General features: G+C 35.2%; 1 protein-coding gene across 7 annotated transcripts in view; it reads right to left on the bottom strand.

Moving 5' to 3' along the window:
- CENPK (centromere protein K) overlaps positions 1 to 15,699 on the bottom strand; it is a 34,673-nt gene extending 18,974 nt beyond the window's left edge. Inside the window, exons 1-6 of one of the 7 annotated variants that reach the window (XM_053913247.1) lie at positions 15,642 to 15,699; positions 13,587 to 13,640; positions 9,850 to 9,929; positions 8,351 to 8,501; positions 5,344 to 5,400; positions 1,381 to 1,453 (exon numbers count right to left, since the gene is read on the bottom strand). In XM_053913247.1, coding sequence (XP_053769222.1) covers positions 1,381 to 1,453; positions 5,344 to 5,400; positions 8,351 to 8,467 — 247 coding nt within the window. In that variant the 5' untranslated portion in view covers positions 8,468 to 8,501; positions 9,850 to 9,929; positions 13,587 to 13,640; positions 15,642 to 15,699. Of the gene's footprint in view, positions 1 to 1,380; positions 1,454 to 5,343; positions 5,401 to 8,350; positions 8,502 to 9,849; positions 9,945 to 13,586; positions 13,641 to 15,305; positions 15,617 to 15,641 lie in introns of those variants that run through there. The other 6 variants (XM_053913249.1, XM_045186290.3, XM_053913265.1 and 3 more) reach the window with 6 other exon arrangements.
- Positions 15,700 to 15,745: the final 46 nt, after the last annotated feature.

Genomic DNA, 15,745 nt, shown 5'->3' with positions numbered 1-15,745 from the left:
TATGGAAATTGTGTTACCCTTACCCTTCCCAGTTCAAACACTGAAGTCCTAATCCCCAGTACCTCAGAATGTGACTGTATTTGGAACTGGGTCCTTAAAAGGTAACTAGGTTAAAATGAGGTCATATACAAAGAGATTAGGATGTATAGACAGGTGACCATGTTAAGACATTGGTTGAAGATGGCAATCTGCAACCCAAAAAGAGAGACCTCAGAAGAAAACGACACTTGATCTTGGACTTCTAGACCCCAGAACTGTGAGGAAATAAAGTTCTGTTACTTAAAAATAAAGCAAAACAAAGCCCAGTCCATGGTACTTTGAGATGGCAGCCCTAGCAACCTAATATAGATGTCATTAATACGATATAACATATAAAAACAGGAGCAGAAAATATAGTGCTGGGATAGCATTTAGAGTAGAAAGTGGTAAGAGCTGAGAACAGTGCTCTGGAGAACACCATGAGCAGCTTTTGAGATACTCAATACAATGCTCAGAAGGCAAAAGTTACATGCAAATTAAAGTCACAATTGTATATATGCCTATCAAAAGTGCTAAAATTAAAAAGACTACTATGTGGTGGTGAGAATGTGGAACACTGGTAGACATTGGCATGGATATAGTAATTACAACCAAGAATGCAGATGAAATTGTCTGGGAAGAGAATGAAGAGAAGACTCCCAATAACTGGGATAGAGAATGATAAGCTTACAGAGGAGACTAAGAAGGAAAATGGGGGGAGTTTAAGGAAAGGAGATAGAATCAGCAGAAAGAGGAAGGAAGACATATATAGAAAAAGAGGGTGCAATACATATAGAATACCACACGCAAGCACACACAGCATAGAGAAATATAGGGTTTCATAATAAAAAGATATCTCCTAGTTGGATGTTTTAACAAGATTTTTAAGCAACCTTCTATTTCTCAACTAAAGGCAAACATATAGTTGGTCTTAGCTTGACAAGTCAAAAGACAATATACAATCTGTGTTTCCCATATGTAAATCAGTTTCTAAAATATTTTTCCACTAAGTAAGTTTCATTTATTAAGACGCAAATTACAGCCCTGGGTGGTGTGGCTCAGTGGCCTGAGTGCTGGCTTGTGAACCAAAGGGTTGCTGGTTCGATTCAGTGAGGGCACATGCCTGGGTTGCTGGCCAGGCCAGGTCCCCAGTAGGAGGTGTGCAAGAGGCAACCACACATTAGTGTTTCTCTCCCTCTCTTTATCCCTCCCTTCCCCTAAAAATAAACAAATAATATCTTTAAAAATAAAAGATTAAAAATAAAGAAGACTAAATGGATCTTGTGATTCTTCTTGTGATCATTAAATTAACTTACTATTATTTTGTTTATGAAAATAAAAACCTAAAAATGAGAATCTTACTTTCAGGAATTTCCTTCTGCCATTGACTGAGTTCAGCAGTTAAACATTTCATTTGCATAATTAATAATGACAGCTATAAAAAAAAGAACAAGAGAATAAAACAAACTCATTTCTTATAGAATATTCATAGCTACTCATAGATGAACATGTAGACATTCTTTATACTTTAATACAAGGTCTTAACATAAATGGCTAACATAGTCATCTAAACTATAAAAAATTATCACTCTACACAGAATTTTGCTTTAAATCACACCAAGTATAGCTCATAAATTGCCAGTTATACCAATGATATAGTATTAAAAAATGATCACTTCTACTTCACCACTTAATCTAAAAAAAATAAAAGAACCTAAGTACATTAAGTTTATTCCCTAAATTAATATTTATTTAAAAAAATAGTAAGTAGCCTTGGCTGCGTGGCTCAGTTGGCTGCAGCATCATCCTGTACACCAAAAGGTTGTGGGTTCGATCCCCAGTCAGGGCATGTACAGGAGGCAACGGATGGATGTTTCTCTATCACATTTCTCTCTCTCACATCTCTCTCTTCTCTTCCTCTCTCCAAAATCAGTAACTATTTCCTCAAGGATTAAAAAAAAAAGAATGTTATTTCTTGCCAACTTTTTTTAGACAAATTTGCATTAAAGATGTTCTTTTTTCTCTCTAAGCACTTTCAGAAAAATTGCATCTGTTTTCAGTTGAGTAGTAAAAATTAACTTTAAAGACATATATAGAGACAATAAGACTAGTTCCACAAGCCACACATAAAAACCAGTTTTACTACACAATAGTTTTCAATTTGCATACCTCTTTAGCCAAAGATAAATTAGGATGAATATGTTCCTGATATTAGGTAGTTGCAATCATTGTAGTTTTGATAATTACAAATCTGTGTGATAAATCTGTTGCCTGATTAGACCACAAAATTAAAGTCTATCATGCTTGAAGTTTAATTTCAGAACTTTTTTTTATCTTTTATATAATTCTTATTAGTAGCCAAACATAAAAAATTCACATTTCAAAAATGCAGTGAGTATAACCATAATGTTTACACTGGAAGAACACCAACTATTCTGTATTTAAACAGATTTTTATGATACAGAGCAGGTAACTCAAAGACCCTGCTCTATGTATTATAATGTATAATACATTATAATACAATGTATTTTAACATTGTATTATAACATTGCTCAATGTATTATAACATTGCCTGTTGAATGGTCAATACAGGGTAAAAAACAAAACTACTCTCTTTGAAAACTTTATGTCATTATATACAAATGCATTTGCAGGTATTTAAATTTTCTACCAAAGGAGAGTTCCATTCTTTTCTTTTTTTTCCTTTCTTTTATTTTTTTAAGATTTTATTTATTTTTTATTTTTAGAGAGAGGGGAAGAGAGGGAGAAAGAGAGGGAGAGAAACATCAATGTGTGGTTGCCTCTCACACACCCACAGATGGGGACCTGGCCCACAACTCAGGCATGTGCCCTTGACCAGGAATCGAACCGATGACCCTCCAGTTCACAAACCAACGCTCAATCCACTGAGCCACACCTGCCAGAGCCCACATTCTTTTCTTATAGTTAAATAAGAACCCAAAAAAGTTTTTTGTTAATTAGAAAGTTTATAAATGTTAATTATTATTATTACTAGGAAGTGATAAAAAATTCTTAAAAAGCATTCTCTAAACTAGGCAAAACTATCGTGATGATAAAGAATTCTATTAATTTCCTTTATATATTTGGTTAAAATATATAAAATTACCAATATTCACTTTTTTATATATAAAAAATCCCAGCAATTTCATACAGTTCATACTGTACTCATGAAACACAGCACTTATGCTGCCAAAGCCCAGCTAAAACACTCAAATGATTTCTGATCTTGCTATAAAATTAAGCAACCCTTTCTAAAACAAAAACATAACAGTAGTATTTCTAAAGTAAAAAATTTGAGCAATCCTGTCATTTTCTCATTTAAAATATTAACTTCTTGCTTTAGAAAATGAGTTGAGTTTTAAAACTGAAGTTTTTAAGTTTAATAGACGTACAGAAAAGAGTTAGCAAAGCAAGCCCTAAGGTTACCCTTAAAGGCCTGTTTGCAAGGTGGGCATCTGGGAATTTGGATTTTAAGATGATTCATTCCTTCCAACCTAATTGATAAGAGTGGCTCACGACACCTAAACTGTGCAAAGAATGTGACTTACGAAGAACACCTGCTTTCCTTCTGAGAGTCAGCTATTTTTATAACTGCTAGGGAGAGGATCTCTAAGTGACAGGCACCCACAAATAACCTTAGGCAGTGAGTCTCTAATGAGGTTCCTTGGTAGACAATTTCACAAGTGCGACAAATCACTGGGGTAATTTAGCATGTCTCTGTGACTCCACTGGAAGATGCTCCTGAAAGTTTGTGCCTGGTTTCCTCTGGACATCAACCCTCGGTCTTTTTCCCTTTACTGATTTTACTCTATATCCTTTCAATGATATAAACCTCAGCCAGTAGCTTCACTATATAATGAACCCTGCAAATCCTCTCAGAGAACCAGCAAACCTGAGAGTAATCCCAGGGAAAAGACATGACAGGAAAAGACATTTTGTGCATTCATTACATTATTATTGACTATCGCAAGATCCTGAGTATTTACAACTACTTATGTACCACCCTCAAAGCCAGGGGTTGGCTCAGTGCATGAAAATCATTCAGGAAATTTATAGGTCCAGTCCCTACTGATTCTGTTTCAGTAGGTCTCAATTTCCACACTGTAAGAACACATTTCCCAAAGAAACGCAGATGACAGTTTATATACTAATGGTCTTCCAAATACACTATGCAGTTTTATCTTGTACAACAGAGCTCTATATTTATTAATGGCTACAAATTTCGTGGTTTTGTACAAAAGATGGCTTAATTCTTTATCACCAATTTTCAGATTAAAGATCTGATGAAACACGTACTTCCAAAAAAGACAACTTACTTCCCCCCTTTTTTTTCTCTCTCTCTCATTCTCATTTTTTATTACTACTACCCTCATAGATTATCATTTTTCCACAGTGCTATAATGAATTTAAGCCATTATTCTTTTTGATGGTCAAGTGATACCAGTTGGGTGCCTTCAATGCTCTTTTCACATGCTTCTGCCAGTTTGGGGGAACTTTCATTGGAATCATTTGCATCTTTGACTTTGTTCTTGGAATTTTTATTTCTAAAACATTTTTAACTTTTTATATGATCAAATACATGTAAGTATTCTTTTATAACTTCTAGATTTTTATTTACAGCCAAGAATTTCTCCTGTGTCACTAGACTGCAGTCTCCTTGCTTTTCTTGCAAGATTTTATAACAATCCATCTACAATTTGATTATGTAATGAAATATGGAGGTTGGATTTTATCTTCTCCCAGATGGATATCTAGTTATATCAGTATCATTTATTAACTAATTCATCCCTTTCCCCTACATTGGATCTATCATTTTTGTCTTATTTTGAATTCTTAATCTGTTGTACTGACCCTATGGTGTATTCCTAAACCAATTCCATAAGTCTTTGATTATTAAAATGAGTATCTTAATCCTTTTTGAAGCCTAGGGTAAAATCAGTTAGATTTTACACAGATAGTAAAATAACTGTGGCTTCTGTACTTAACATAAAGTAGGTAAGACTTTGTTATAGCTTTTAACAAAGTATCATACTAACAGTAGCCATGGGGTAATTGACTCAACAGTTTAAGGTATCTGTAGCTGAAATAAGATAAATAAAATAAAATATTCTTAATTATTTATAACAGTTGAATCAAGAATTTTTTTAAATACGTCTCTTAAATCAGAAAGAGTTGTTTTCCAAATGATTAAGCATATAAGTATAAACAAAACTATTATACTTGGAATAAATATAGACAGATAAACTTATCCAAAACAAAGAATTCCACTTACTTATTTTTAGATAGAAACAAAAGGATTCATACCTGAGCATTTGACTCAGTGAGTGTCTCGGTTCCAACAAGCGATAATTTATTCTGACACTTGATTTCAAAAGTAAAGAAAAATAAGTCATACACTATAACCCACAATTTTCTTCCCTTCCCTTTTACACTTGTCAATGTGATATTCCTCCAAAACAATATACAACTATCTGATGTACGTGAACAGTTTTTTTTTTTAATTCCTCGCTATATAAGCCAGAAAATAAGGATGACAGCAAATAGATCCCAAGGTGAATACATTCAAAGTAAAAGGATATACTAGACTCTATACAGAAAAAAATAAGTATGAGAAACAGGAAAAAAGCAAAAACTAACGGGGTGAATTAGAAGCCAGATAATGGAAAAATGGGGAATAGGAGGGAAAGCACTATAGAAAAATAACAAGAGAAGACGACCATTAAGATCATAAGAAAATAAAGCCTCTAAAAGACATTGTTTCTGTGCCATTAACAAAATCCTCAACTATTATTAGTAATTATATCTGAATAAAACTATGGGTAATTTGAATTTTATTTATGATTACAGTGGACAGTGGAACCTCGGTTCTCAAACTTAATTCATTCCAGAAAACTGTTCAAGAAGTGATTTGTTCAAAAACTAAATATCCTTTGTCACCTGAGAAATGCAAGACTGATTATACAGCAAAAAATGGTTGTAGGGTAGAAAATCGATAAACGAAGTTTTGTTCGACAACCAAGACCTTTTTTTTCCCATGAACGACTTGGTCGAGAATCGAATTGTTAAGAGAACCAAGACGTTCCAGAACCAAGGTTTGACTGTATTTCTATTTATAGTATCTTTTTTTGTATGACAATTTTAAAATGGGCATTTGAGCCAAATTGATGGCACAGGCCATAGAGCAAGATCTCAAATGCTCTAAAAATGACAGTTTTGTAGCTTCTTTCATGCATTTGAATTGAGGGAATGTACTCATATGGAGTTGGGAGAGAGCGACATGGATACTGGATTACATGATAACTAACAAGATTATGTGCTCTCTTTTTCATTTTTCAATTTCAGTTGACATTCAATATTATTTTATATTAGTTTCAGGTGTACAGCACAGTAATCAGACAATCATGTAATACAAAGTGATCCTCCTGATATTTCAAGCACCTACCTGACACCATACTTAGTTATTACATTATTATTGACTATACTCCCTATGCTGTACTTCAAATCCGTGACTACTTTGTTACTACCAATTTGCACTTCTTAATCCCTTCAGCTTCTTCACAAAGCCCCCTAACCCCCAGCAATCCCACTTCTGGATACATATCCAAAGAAACTCAAAACACTAATTTGAAGAGATATGTGTACTCCTATGTTCATTATAGCACCATTAACAATGGCCAAAATATGGAAGCAACCCAACTGCCCCTCAGACAACAAGTAGATAAAAAAGTTTGTTACGTACATAGAATGAAATGTTACCATTTGCAACAGCATGGATGGGCCTAGAGGGTTATTATGCTAAGTGAGTAAGTCAAAGAAAGACAAATACCACATAATTTCACTTATTTGTGTTCTCTTCAGGATGGTTATTTCAAGGGTGCATCAATGTATATGCACTGAAACAATGAACAGAGCTCGCTTAAGGCAAAAATAAAACTTTTACTAGAAGTTTTTGTCTCAGGCATGAGCATCCACCATGAGCTGCCCATTTAGGAATTTATGATCAGATGATGTAGTATCTTACTAAAAAAATAGTTGAAATTCTTTTAAAAATCAAATTTCTATACTGGAAATTATCAAAAACAAAAAAAAACACCCAGGATTATATATATAAATTATCTTGAAAATACAGTAAACTATACAGAATACTAAGATTTATGTTAAAATATAATTTAGAAAAAAGGGAAAAAATGCTACTCTGCCCTAATCTGAAACTTTACTGGAAAGAAAAGAATGTGAAAAATGTTTGTGGCCTACATCACACATTCCAAGTAGAACAAAATTTTACCAAATACTTTAGTGTACCAGACGTGATTCTATTTCACTAACTCAAAAATGTACATACATTTCAAAAACAATATTTTCTAAATTAATCTGTATTTTCACTCGAACTCCATAATTGTGTGTCTTCTCCACTTCTATTATTCTGTCTTAGGAAATAACTCCACTACCCAATCACTGGCCCAAACCTGGAACCTGAAACTATCCATAACTCCCCCATTTCACAACAATTAATCTCCAAGTCCTTTCGGTCCCACCTTCGTAATATTTCTTGAATCTGTTCTTCTATTTGCAATGACAGGATTTAGCCCTTTAGTACCTCTTACCAAGACTCCTACTACAGCCTCCTAAATGCTGTCTACCTATAGTGTCGTTCTTCTGCATTTTCTTCAAAACCACCAGAGTGAGTAATTTTCCCAAACTACCTATCTCCTCATGTCACTTAACGTTTATAGTCCTTCAGTGGCTCCCCACAGTATACACTCAACAAATCTGTCATGTTCTTGGCCCAATTACCTCTCTAGTCTCACTCCATAAGTGCTCATCTCGTAATTTACTAAGTCATAACATGCTACATGGAGTTCTCTAAACTCTCCCAACCTTTATACATTTCCTTCCTTCTGCTTTTTATCTCTCTCCCACTTTCACAAGCTAACTTACCTTTTAGAAATGAATTCAGTCATCACCTCTTTCAAAACGCCATCTTTGACCCTTTCACTCTAGGTTTACAACTGCTCCTAAGCACAATCTTTGCACATCTATCACAGTAATTCTATAATGGGTATTGCCTCCATTAGATGATACTCTCCTTGAGGGTAGACACTGCTGTAATTTTTTCTCTTTCTACAGTTTACAGTATAAAGTTCACTGAATGAATGCTTATTGCTTATAGGTCTAAAAACTACAAAAATACTTATCATACATTATAATGACTTTCAAGAATCAGCAGAACTATCTCTTTCCTAAGTCTATAATTGAAATGGAATTAACTCTTATAGTAATTGTTATATCACTTTAATCCCTTGATACTTACTTCTTCCATATCTTTCCACATTTCTTCACAATGTTTAATAAGTTCTTCTTTAGCATCTGTAATATCTTCTACATCGGTAGTACTATCTGGATCTAGATCTTGGTTACTCACTGACATGTCCTTTGTGATTTTCTCAGCCTTATAAAAAAAACTAAAGTAAAAAATATTTATTCATTTATTGTTGTTGAACATCTGTTATCTGCCAGATACTTACCTAGGAGCTAAAGATGTAGCAGTGAACAAAATAGGTAAAAGTCCCTCCTATAAGGGCACCTACATTCTAGTTAAGGAAAACAAAAAATAAGCCACAACATTTTAAAAATACATACTGTAGTGTATCAATTGATTTATAAGTGCTATGAAGAAAAGCAAAGCAGGGAAGAAACATAGCAAGTGCTGAGGGAAAGGGCAATGTAATTTTACATAAGGACGTCATATAAAGTCACTGAGAAGTTGAGAACTGAGCAAAGCATAAAGGAAATAAGGAATTGCGACAGGGTGATACTTAGGAGAAGAGGCTACAGGTAGAGGGAACTGCAGGTGCAAAGGCGCTGGGGCAAGAATACAACTCTGTTCCTACAGCAGTTAAACAGCCACTGTGACTACAGCAGAAGGTATCAGAGTGAACACCAGATGAGGTCAGAGAGATAAAACAGATGAGATCATGTGGACTTTAGGTCATTTTAAGGACTTAGGCTAAGATAATAAGTGATTAAAGGATTTTGAAAAGAGGAGTAACAGGATTTAAATTAGGTTTTAACAGTAAAACTTATAGCCAGGTAAGGACAGAAGCAGGAAAGCCAGTTAGAAAGCTAATGCAATAATCCAAGCAAATGTGGTTCAGGATAATATTGAGGCAGTACCAAACATCCAATTCTGAATATGTTTTCTTTTTTTTAATTTAATCTTTTTAAAAATTTTTATTGTTATTCAATTACAGTTGTATGTCTTTTCTCCCCATCCCTCCACCCCACCCCAGCTGAACCCACCTCCCTCCCCCACCTCCTAAATTTAATCTTTATTGTATTTTTTTCCATTACCATTTATTCCCCTTCTACCCCCCTCCGACCCCAATAATCACCACACTGTTGTCCATGTCCATGAGTCTTTTCCTTAGAGACAACAGGATTTCCTAACAGCCTGTATATAGAGTGCCAAAGAGAGGAGTTGATTATTACTAAAAAGGTTTGGACCTATGCAATTGGAAAGATGAAGTTGCCAATTACTGAGATGGGGAAGATGGTGGAAAAAACACACTCGGCAAGATGTGGGCAAGTGTTGATTAAGAATTCAGTTTTGCAAACCAAAATGAACTCATAGATAGAGACAAAAGAATGGTGGTTAAAAAATGGGAAGGGGGTTGGGGAGAGGGCAAATAGGGTAAAGGGTCAACTATATGGTAACAGAAGGAAACCGGCCCTAGCCAGTTGGCTCAGTTGGTTAGAGCACTGTCCCGTGCACCAAGAGGTAATGTTTCAATCCCCTGTCAGGGCACATACCTAGATTGCAGGTTCAGTCTGGGTCGGGGCACGTACAAATGGCAACCAATCAGTGTTTCTCTTTCTTCCTTCTTCTCTCTCTAAAATCACATATCCTCAGGTGAGGATTAAAAAGAAGAAAACTGGACTCTGGATGGTGAGCATGCAATAAAGTATACAGATACTGAATAATAATGATGTACACCTGAAATTTATGTTATTAACTAATGATATTTAAATTAATTTAATTTTTAAAAAAGAATTGTTTAGAATTCACTGAATTTCAGGTGTCTTTTAGGGGAGCTGCGGATTAGGCAATTGGATATACCTATCTGAAGTTCAAGGGAAAGTTTCAAATTAGAATTTGAGTCACCACCATACAGTTATTTAAAGCCATGAGGCTGCATGAAATCAGAAGAGCAAGAAAATACAGATAGAAATGAGAAAAGTTCTAGACCTAGAGAGACTAAGGAGATAAGGAAGAACCACCTAAATAGTGTTGAGAAGGAGTGCCCAGTAAAGTGAGAGAAAAAGCAAGAGTATGATATCTTAAAATCCAAGATGAGAAAGTGTTCAAGGAATGAGGAACTGTCAGATACTAGAGACAGGTCAAGTAAAATAAAAACAGAGATTGACAATTTATTTAGCAATATGGATAGGGCATTGTATTTTTCAAAAAAATAATCACAGCAATATTTCAGGCTGTCATTCCCCATCCAGAGGCAGAGCCTATTTACCCTCCCCTTGAACCTGAGTATGACCTTCTGAGCCTTTATAAATACAATGGAAGTGATGTTACATGACTTCCAAGACTAAGTCATAAAAGGCAAAATAGCTTACACCTCTCTCTTGAACATTCACCCTTGCAACCCAACCACCATGCTGTGAGGAAGCCCAAAGTAAAGAGACCATATGGAGAAGTGCACTCAAAAATGAACTGAGATTCCATTCAGCTGGCATCGACCACCCAACAGGCATGTGCACAAGTTTCATGATGATTGTGAGTCCTATCTGAATTCTTGTGCACAGAATCGCTGAGTACAGCAAATGGTTGTTTTAGACCTCTAAATTTTGGGGTGATTTGTCACAATAATTTCACTGAAGACTACCACAATAATTTCATTGAAGACTGTCACAAAAATTAGTCCACTGTTAACCTTTGTAAGTATAGTTTTAGTAGAATGGTGTGAGGGAAAGCCTGTATATGCTTGTATAAAACATTTACAGAAGTTGTTTTTTTTTTCCTCTAAATGGAAGGAGAAATAAGGTACCAGCTGGAGGGAGATATGGGATCAAGAGATTTTTTTAAGATGGGAGAAAATATACCATCTTTATTTGATACAGTAAAAGAAGGAAATATTGGTGATGTAGGAAAGGAAGAAAAATGGGATCTAGAACACAAGTAGAGAGGATGGTTTGAGATAGATGTACATACAGTTTATTCATTTTAATGGGAAGGTAAGCAGAATATTAGGGGCATAGATGCAGGGAGGTGAGTAGATGTGTTAGTAGGAGTTTGGTAGAATTGGAAGTTCTATTTGGGTTACTTGCCTTTTCTCAGTGAAATGGTAACCAAGGTTATCAGCTGTGAATGAGGATGGAGGAAAAGCACTGGCGGCTTAAGAGCAGAAGGGAAAAAGTGTATAAAATAGATGTATAAGAGATGAGAGAAGATAAAATAGGTTTCCCGGGTAGTATTAAAGGCCCACTCGAGGGTAGTACTCATGAATTTAAAGTGAAACCGGAACATGGTTGTATGCTTTTCTCTACAGTGTAGCAGCATAGATGCAGGGACAAACTGAAAGAATGACAAAGTCTCTCAGGTATGACCACAATAGTAAAGAGCTAATGTAAGGTGGAGAATGTAATCACTGGAGGAAAGGATGTCAAGAAAAAGAGAGGTCAGCTTACTGAAAGGATCATCTAGAAAGGATATTAAGATCACCAAGAATTATGATAGTAGTGTTGCAGAGGGTGACAGTGAGCTAGGAGCTAAAAATCTTCAAGGAATGAAGGAGTGTGATAAAATTTTGCTGCACTGCTACAAGAAGTGGTGGGTGGTAAAGTCTAATGGCGTAAGATTCAAGGTTGGGCAATTTTAAGGAGGTGACAGAGCAATAAAGGGTGACAAGGATGTTTACACATAATACCAAACACAAACCAGAATAACCAAAACTCCCCAAATATATTTATTCATATGAACTTGAGTTTTATATTGCTTAATCAACTTTTTACCAATGGAGAGGCTTTAAAGACTTAAATAGATATATTCATAGACTGGAGGGCTCAATATTTTGTAAAGGTGGTAATTCCCTCCAAGTCGATCTACTGAATCTTTCAAAATTCTCAAAGTTTTTGCTTGTTTTTTGGCACTTGTCCAGCTAATTCTAAATTTTATATGAAAGTGCAAAGAGCCAGAAACAGCCAAGACCTTCATAAAGAATAAAACGGGAAGACCTTGCCTTACTGGATATTAAACTTATTATAAAACTACTAAGTATAATAATGTGCGATTAATACATACACAGGCAAATTAAACAATGGAACAAATACAAAGCCCTTCTAGATTCACACATTTATGGAGCTAAGATATATGAGAGAGGTGACAATGTAAATTGAGGGGAAAAGAGCATATTTTATGTACTGTACTGCCTTTTTCTTTATGTATATGTATTTTGGCCTATATAGACCCCGTCCTTTGTTTTTTAACAAACTACATAGTATTTTTTGAAAAAAAAGAAAGCCTAGATATATACCTTGTTCTTTGTATCACTCCTCCATCCCTCAAAAAAAAAATCGAAACAAAATCATAAAAAAGTACAGGGAGAAAACTTGGAGATGTTTTTTCTTATCTTAGATTAGGAAAGGCTTTTATAAAAACTAAGCAAAATATCTACACAAAAATTTTAAAAATTCTGCATGAATTAAGATATCATTACAAAGTTAAAAGTTAAAACTCAAAAACCTAAGAAAAATATTTATAATACATGGCATGCCATAACCAATTTAATTATGTATAACGAGTACCTACAAATTAATAAAACAAAACTAACAACCCATCATTTAAAAAACTAAAAAAAGTGATCACTACAAAAGTCAGGATATCAACTACTCCTGGAAGGCAGAAACAGAGGGGAGGGCTGTGATTGTGATGGGCCAAATGGGCAGAATGTTGAGGTGATTATTTAAGTTTTATTTCAGATCCGCATGTTGACAAAGTTGTTCACCTTATAATAACTTATAAACTTTACATTTATTTGTGTGGGATGTTTTATATCTATATTTTACTTTATGATAAAAAGGTAAACAACAAACAAAAAATAATACAGCAGAAATGGGCAATGACATAAATGGGGAATTCAAAGAAAAAACCTAAGAAATTCCTTTTAAATTAAATAAAAACATTTTAACCTTACTCATAACTTATAAAAATGGAATTCAAACAAAAGTTAATTTTATTTGAATGAGCAATAATGACACATATTTGGTAAGAAATAACATTGGCAAGAATGTCTACAGCCCAAGAGGCATGCATGGTTAGTAGATTTCTTGGTAGGATAATAAACAATATCCATCAAAATTTTAAATGGACTTATCTTTTGACCCAGGAAATTCTATTCCTAGGAATAATCCTTTAGATAGATGTATTTGCATAAGTACACATAGGTATGCTTACTACAACATTATCTAAAAAATAATTATAAATGTGAACTCTACAATCAGATTGTCTAAGGTTAAAACCTGGCTTCGATACTTACAAGCTGTATGACCTTGGGCAAGTCACTTATCTGTCTGTGCTTCAGTTTCCTTATCTGTAAAATGAAGATGATAATATTACTTAGCCCTTAGGGTTTTTATGACAATTAAATGAGTTAATATATGTAAAGTTCCTAGAACTGCACCTAGTATATAAATAGTAGTTATCAACATTACTATTAGTTATTAGTATTAGTTATCAACATTACTATTAATAATCTGAATATCAGCTAATAGAAGATTGGTTAAATAACTTATGCCATATCCAAAAATATTTATACTAAATGTCTTCCTTACTATGTACAAAAGATACAGTTAGTTCACAAAGCCATAAATAGTCATTAACAATCTTAGAATATTTTAAGCAAAAAAGTTAAAAAACCATGTTTGTCTTAAATATACCTTAACTTACAAATTAAGTGCAAACTGATCTTCCCCCACGTTTTATACTACTAATTAATAAAATATATCATCAGAATGCAAAAGTAATGGGAAACTGCGTGCATGTGGGGATAGATATTCAACAAATTAGCTGGACTGGCAGCTCAAAGTAGCATTAGAATACAAATAAATAAAAACATTTAAGGGTTAAACTTTATCCCTTTCCTACATTTTGTAACCTTAAACCTACCTTTCTAGAAACAGAACAAATCAACCTTTTGCGGTCATTGGTACTAGAATTCCAAATTTCTTGTTGAAGAACAATAGCTATGTTTGGGGATACTATCTTAAAACATCTAATACCAAATTTTAACAACTCATTCTATTACCAGAAAGAGTCTAATATACATGAAGTACAGTCATAGAAAGTACCCACGGAATTCTAAGCTGTACTCATTCATCCAGCAAGTATGTTCTTAATGTGTGTCATGTCAGAAAATGTGGCAATAGCTGTGAAAAAGTCTATCTTCACAGAGCTTACCTTTTCACTGAGGAGAGACAATATAAACAAATGGACAACTAAATACCTGGTATGGCTTCAGGTAGTGAGAAGTGCTAATGTTGTGGTAACTCATACAATACAGACTGCAGATGTTTTCAGAATTCAGGATAGAAAAGATCAGAGAAATCTACCTGGAATAATAAAGGGCTTAGGAGAGTTGTGTGCACAGTACTAGCTCCCCACCATTATCATTATCAGCCTTAATCTTCATTATTTTAGCCTTGAGGTCTAACAGATGAGAAGCTGTAAAGGGAAAGCCAGATGTGCTGTGGAGATGCTTTCAAGGCATAAAAAGGTAAGACTGGGAGACAAGGATGAGCATGGCATTTAGTGAGACACACAAAAAGTGATCTGACTAGAGCAGAAGTGGGAGAATAAATGATACTTGCTAGGTAGGAGGGGCCAAATACAGGGAGTCTTTAAAATTAAAAAACAAACAAACAAAAACCTTTAGAAAGCACTTACTATGGGCAATTCCTTCCCTGTATCTGGGGTCCACCTCAAAGCAAAAGTAAAGAGATTAAGTTTGAAATAGGCAAGGAGGCTGTTAAGTAGTTTTTTGAAAGCACTGTTTCAGGGAGTTCATTTTGACAAGTTGTGTTTAATGGATTAAAAAATAAGAGGTTAAGATGGCAAATTTTATGTTAGGTGTTTTTTTTTTCTTTAACCATAATTTGTTTCTTTTATTTTTTTAAAGAAGAGAGCTGAAGTCCAGAAAGCCGCTAAGAGATGGAAACCTAGACCAGGGTGAAGGCTGAAGGGTGGGCCACTCGGGTACCTTGCAATGGCTGGGTCTCAACAAATAGTAACAGGCGCTCACCAACTTCTTCACAGTTTGTGAGAGAATCAAGAAGCTCGGGGGAGAGACTGGTTTGGAGCACTTAAGGGAGGCCCAGGTAACCAGATATTCTAATTTCCCACCGCTCCGTCTTTCTCTCCTAACCCTCCGGGTTCCAGAGGCGAAGAGCGGTACTAAAAGCCCGGCTGGATATCGGCTACCGCTTTACCGGAGGTAAGGGCCCCACCATCTGGGCGGCAGCTCCATGTCTTGCGAGCTGCCAGCCCCGGCGCCAAGTTCGAACCGTGACCGTGCTCTCGCCTGCCCACTTCTTACCACTACGGAGTCCCAGACTTCCAGCCGCCTCCGCCCAGCACAAACCTTCCCGGCTCCGGCTCGCACCCGTGCGCGCGCTGCTTGTTGATTGGATTCACCACAGC

Source organism: Desmodus rotundus, chromosome 1, assembly GCF_022682495.2.
Source record: "Desmodus rotundus isolate HL8 chromosome 1, HLdesRot8A.1, whole genome shotgun sequence".
NCBI classification, from domain to species: domain Eukaryota; kingdom Metazoa; phylum Chordata; class Mammalia; order Chiroptera; family Phyllostomidae; genus Desmodus; species Desmodus rotundus.
This window is presented reverse-complemented; position numbering and strand designations above follow the sequence as displayed.